Source organism: Vanellus vanellus (genome assembly GCF_965231255.1).
Source record: "Vanellus vanellus genome assembly, chromosome: 3".
NCBI lineage: Eukaryota > Metazoa > Chordata > Aves > Charadriiformes > Charadriidae > Vanellus > Vanellus vanellus.
Window position 1 is genome coordinate 113,212,811 of NC_138907.1, and position 6,290 is coordinate 113,219,100.

At 46.4% G+C, this 6,290-nt stretch overlaps 1 protein-coding gene across 1 annotated transcript; it reads left to right on the forward strand.

Moving 5' to 3' along the window:
* Positions 1-233: 233 nt before the first annotated feature.
* KCNF1 (potassium voltage-gated channel modifier subfamily F member 1) lies at positions 234-1,923 on the forward strand (the record flags this gene model as incomplete). The annotated part of the gene is made up of 1 exon (XM_082480576.1): positions 234-1,923. The coding sequence occupies one exon, from the start codon at positions 234-236 to the stop codon at positions 1,695-1,697; it is 1,464 nt and encodes a 487-aa protein (XP_082336702.1). The 3' UTR covers positions 1,698-1,923.
* Positions 1,924-6,290: the final 4,367 nt, after the last annotated feature.

Here is a 6,290-nt window from a genome sequence, read left to right on the forward strand (position 1 = left end):
GGCACAGCAGCCCGATGACTTGTCTTTTCCCTGCAGCTTGTTGCATACCTCACGAGGCTTTCCTGACCGCAGGTTTATCTCTGTAACCTTTCCCACCACGACTCCGGGGCAGTTTGGTACCATTTGTGTTAGAGCTGACTCGGTGCTGATTTGCTTTCATGAGAAATTAAACCCACGAAGCTTTGAAACCAAACAACAGGCTAAAAAATCAAGTAAAATCCCATACAATTAAAATGGCAGGTGACTCTAGGTTTCCAGATGTGGACACCGACGGACCAGAAAAAAATGAAGAAACGGAGATTGTAGTCAATGTCGGTGGGGTAAGGCAGGTGTTTTACGGAGATAACCTGAATCAATACCCAGAAACACGGCTGGCAGAGCTGATCAACTGTTTATCGGGGGGATACGATAGCATATTCTCCCTCTGTGATGACTATGATCCTGGAAAGAGAGAGTTTTACTTTGACAGAGATCCAGATGCTTTCAAATGTATTATTGACGTGTACTACTTTGGGGAAATTCACATGAAGAAAGGAATATGCCCCATCTGTTTCAAGAATGAAATGGAATTTTGGAAAGTAGATCTGAAATTTTTGGATGACTGCTGCAAAACACATCTAAGTGAAAAAAAGGAGGAACTGGAAGAAATAGCTCGAAGGGTGCAACTGATTCTGGATGACTTGGGAGTAGATGCCTCGGAAAGTCGCTGGAAAAGGTGCCAAAAATACATCTGGAAATTTCTGGAGAAGCCAGAATCGTCCTACCCAGCTCGGGTGACCGCTGTTCTGTCCTTTCTGTTTATTTTGATCTCCTCCGTCGTGATGTGTGTGGGGACTATCCCAGACCTGCAGGTCGTAGACGCGGAGGGGAACCGTATGGAGCACCCGACCCTGGACAGCATAGAGACAGCCTGTATAGGCTGGTTCACCATGGAGTACGTGCTGAGGCTTATCTCCTCTCCCAACAAACTCCACTTTGCCCTGTCTTTCATGAACATTGTGGATGTGCTAGCAATACTTCCTTTCTATGTCAGCCTGACCTTGACCCACTTGGGAGCCAAGCTCATGGAGCTGAGCAACGTCCAGCAGGCTGTCCAGGCCCTGCGCATCATGAGGATCGCGAGGATTTTCAAGCTTGCACGGCACTCCTCGGGGCTCCAGACTCTAACTTATGCCCTGAAACGCAGTTTTAAGGAGCTCGGGCTGCTCCTCATGTATTTAGCCGTTGGAATCTTTGTCTTTTCTGCCCTGGGTTACACCATGGAGCAAAGTCACCCCGAAACTTTATTTAAAAGCATCCCTCAGTCATTTTGGTGGGCAATCATTACCATGACCACAGTTGGATATGGAGACATATACCCTAAAACAACACTAGGAAAACTGAATGCTGCCATCAGTTTTCTTTGCGGGGTGATAGCAATCGCCCTTCCCATCCATCCCATCATTAACAACTTTGTCAGGTATTATAACAAACAGAGAGTTTTAGAAACAGCTGCCAAGCATGAATTGGAGCTGATGGAGCTAAACTCAGCCGAGGGGAAAGCCGCAAGCTCCAAAAGTGAACTAGAGGATCTTGCGAGGGAAGGCAAGGAGGGTCCTTTTCATAGCAGCCGGCTAAAAGTCTCCCACAGTGACACCTTTATTCATCTCCTGTCAGAAGAGAAACACTATAGGACCAGGCTTCAAAGCTGCAAATGAACTGTGAGCTGTTGTCAGCGCTAAGCTATGGATCGGGACAACCTGACAATCAACTATTGAAAAGAAGGACCCGCAGGATCTGTCAGAGTTGGGAGGGAGCACTGCTTTGCTTTTCCAACGCGAATATAAATTAACCCCATGGTATCTCCATCAACAGTCGGTAAGACATTACCGTTATTACCCCGAATAAAATAGTAGGACTCTATTGAGATCAGACTGCTTATAATGAGTGCATTCCGACAAAAACCATCTGTAACCATTTTAGAGACTGAAGAGTCCTTCCTGATCGGTAAATGTTTGATGACCTGAATGTGCAGCATTGCCACATCAGAACTCTGTACCTGTGACAATAAAGAGCAGCATCGCACAGATTGTGTCTCCCAGGCTGTCTTCAATGCCTTTGCAGCTCAGAGAACTGCTCCTTAAAAAATGAAAGCAGCCTCTCACTCCTATTAGATTCAGATTTACAGCAAAATGTTATGAGAAGTTTCAGCCTAGAGATACTGCAAGTATGAGCATATACTCAGAATATTAGAGTGCAGAATATTAGAATCAATGAGTGGTTTAATTTTTGTATAATGTAATTTGGGTCCAACTTTTTGGATAGATATCTGTTCCTCTTTCCAGAAAAAAAAATATAATTTTCAATGGGACATGAAACTGTTTTTGGGGCAGAGATGTAGAACAGAATCAATGTATTTTAAGGAGCAAATTAAAAAAATCTTTGCTTTAGCTTTTAATTACAATATAGCAATTTATAAATGCAGGGATCTTTCAGGAAGGATTTATAATCAAGTACTTTTTAAAACTGCTAAGTTAACTCATAGTATTTTTAATTCGTTATTAAAGCAAGAGAAGTTTGTAGGGGAGTTAAACTGAGTACTTCTAAAAAAGCAACTTTAACTTTTTGAAAGTAAGTGTAGAGAAAGTTTCAATAAAAATAGTATCATCTCCAATTGATTTATGGTAAAAATATGGTAAACATGTTACTAGGTTGGGTTTTATTTTTTTTTAAAAGCATATCCCACCCCTACAATAACTGCATGGTTTTGTAAATGTTAGTTTGCAGAGGTGGTAGGCACTAATCAGTATCTTATTCTTTAATCAGCATATTAATCAACACCAGTGTGTAGCTACTATCCTTTCCAAATGCAAGTGCCATCTACGTGAGCATTAACTTGGCTCGCATAACGAATGCAATATATGGGTCTGGTCTCTACCAGAGAAATCCATTGAAACTAGGAGTTATGCCAGCTCAAAGGGGAGGGGACAACTGGCACACAGATGTATTTACATACGTTAAAAGTAGAATCCCAAATGATTAAAGGGCTGGAGTAGCTGTCCTTATTTGTTCCCTTTTGTGCTGAGCAGCCCCTTGCCCAGATGAAACACAGCAGCACGAGCCATGACCCATCCCCAGGCACCTCATGCCCGGGACCCCCATGCAGATCCATAGGACTCTGTTCCTGGGGTGTGTTCAAGCAATGGGGCTGTGGCATCCACCCCACAGGAACAGCGGCCGCAGGGGCACAGAGCCATGGGATGGGCTCTGTGCTCTCTCCTGGCACCTTTTTTGCCCCTGGCCCCTGGCAAAGAGCTATGTGCCTGCTGGTGGGAAGAACCCTGTCTTGCTGGGAGAGGGGAGCAGTGGTGGTGGTTAGGGGCCGGGCGGGTGTGTGGAGATGGGCAGCTGCTCCCCAGGAACACTGTGCATTCTGCAGGTCTCCTGACATGGAAATCAACCCTCAGCTCCCCCAGGCTGAAGCCCTTTCCCAGCACTACTCCTCACACCCCGCATTGCTCTCCTCCAGGCACACCTCCTCTGCATCCCCATGTCCCAGCCCTGTGCCAGACCCACTGCCCTCTTCCCCAACCCCATTAACATGTCCTGCGTTATATGCCCCCATCAAGTAAGAGAATTCAAAGCAACCTCTAAACCTTTCTGTATGAGAATCCTTCCACAAGCCTTTGTCCCAAATTCTCTCCTGCCTAAGGCCAAGAGCCCATGCAAGTGACCTCCCCAGCCCAAGCATCCCTTCACCCCCATCCTCCTCTCCGTATCCCAGCTCCCAGGTCTCAGTCTCTAGCCCTCCTCTCTCAGTCCTTCTCGTCTGCTAAGACCTCTCCTTCCTTGCCACCAGTCTCAGCTCTGCTCCCACTGGCTGCCCAGCCAGGGCCATCACTGGCTCTCACCAAAGGGACAGTATCCTGCCTGTCCCCAGTAGCTGTCAAAAATCGACTTGTGTGGGATGCTGAGGGTGGTGGAAAAAGAAAAGTAACAAAGCTGTGCCAGTCCCAGCCATACGCCTTATCTATCAGCAGGGATAGTAAATGTTCCTGACTTCCCTCATGACATGCAGAGAGTGGCTGAGGATGAATTAAGTTAGCAAAACTACTTTCCTGAACGAGGAAAGCACCGTATAGACGCTAAGTAATACGGTTAGCACCGCAAGTACTAAATCCTCACTGCTGTGCTTTGCAATTTATTTAACGTGACATTAAATAAAAAATAAGCCTCTTTTATCAGAAACAATTTTATGGGCTAATTTCTCCAACGAGTTATGCCTTTGAGCACAGGGGTCTGCCTATCCTATGTCAGTATGGAAAGAGCTTTGAGAAAACCTTGGTGCCACTCCAACCCAGGCTGGTCTCAAGCCAGGCTCCATGTGGTTTTCTGCACCGGGGACCATATTTGTTGGATTCGTTGCTATAAGTTATATGTTCTTAAAAGGCTGTGGGTGGGCAGGGCCTGTCTGCCTTGCCCGTGGTGTTGGAACCCTGCAGGAGCAAGGGCAGATGTGGGCAGCCATGGAGGGACAGGGCAGGCTGGCAGCCTGCAGCACATGGTGGGACTGGAGAGGAGCAGGGAGGTCATACACAGCCACAACCCTGATGGTGGAAAGCAAGAGGCTTTCTGGGGCCCCAGCAAAGACAACTCTCACAGACCAAGAAACTACCATAAACCATTGGCTTTGAAATCAGGGCTGGAGGGAAGGCTCTGCCTCTTCAAGGATGGAGTGAGCTAGGGGATGTTCATTTTCAATTTTTTTTTAGTATGCTGCACAACCCAGCAGAACTGATTTTCCTTTATTACAAGTTAATCTGAAAAAAAAGGAAAAAGACTTAAAAGACTGGAAGGCTTGGGGGTGGGAGGGTCCCTCCACAGAGAGGAAGCAGCACCATCCAAAGGCTGTGCCTGAGTCAGGGTCCCCGGCTTTTAGACACAGGACTTTCTCAAGTCCAAAGTCAGGAGAAGCCCTGATGTCTTTCCAAGGGGGAAACTGCACCGTGCTTGGGGCAGGTCTCATTCCTGCGCTCTGGGTGAGGTGGGCACAGGCTGCACCCGCCCAACCCACCAGCGACTTTCCCACCTGTGGCTCTTCCGTAGCACCTTGTGGACACTTTGGCTGAGTCTGTACAATTAGATTAATGAATGCAAGGCATTCCTAGTGAGTCCAGCTCCAGACTCACAGAAATAGTGTCAATCACTGCACTGAACTTCCCCAATGTCTGCAGCACATGGGAAGTTCTGTAACACAACTGTCTCTCAGGGGAGCACAGCCCCTGGTGTTTAATACGCTTCACCTGCGAACCAGGACTGGAACAGCCTGAAAATGTCCAAGTGCAGAAAAATCTGCATAAACAGTCTGTGTCTTTCCTGATACCCCTACTACCCAAATAATTCTCTTTGGACTCCCAGGTGAACGAAAGAAAAAGGTCACCCTTCCCATAAGAAATTGGGAGCTCTGGGAACAAAATGTCGTACTCTTCTATAGAAGAGTACTGAGCCCGCAGAGCAGAATTATGGAGAAAAAAACCCAGAACTACTATAATTTTAGTTGACATTCCTTCTCACACAGAAGCTCCTCAGTTCACTGTGCAGGAAATTTCAGAGTACAGCGAGCAGGTCAAACTATCCTCTTGAGAACTCATCCTGTAGGACACCTGCCCTGTGCAGCCAGCCCTGGCTGCTTCTAGAAAACTTTGAATCTTTAATACAGCCTGCAATTTACAGAGTTAAAACTTGAAGGCACCAACTTTTAGTTCCTATCTAGCATCAACTTCAGCTGTAAATTTGGGATTAGTCCAGGTTTGACATCGAATAGCTGCCAGCAGAATCTGATTCAATAGCCTTAATTTAATAGCACACCCAAGAGTAGATTGGTGGCAATTGCTAAGACTGTAGGTAAAATGAAGCCTGTTTTTAGCTTCCTGGACACCATAAAGGGTAGAACTTAATAGACTAGAAATTGCTTTTAGAAGTGTGGGAGACGGCTGCAGTAGTTCGTGACACACAGCATTAGTCTCAGGGAAGTGATAGGCACATAGCACGTCAACTCATACCACGCTCTGGCTGGCGTGTCACAGCCACCTTGCCTTTGGAGACGGCATCAAGTACAGGCAGAAACAGCCATCTACAGCTGGGCTTTTATTGCTGGACTGCCATATATATACGATTTGAAGACACTTTAAAAAAAATATCAACATTGTGGGAAATACTAGAATACCACTATCGGCTGCTGTCACGCATGCAGAAGAGCTGCCCCTTGCTGCAGGTGTGGCACCTGCCACACACGGTTAATTGAAACGTCC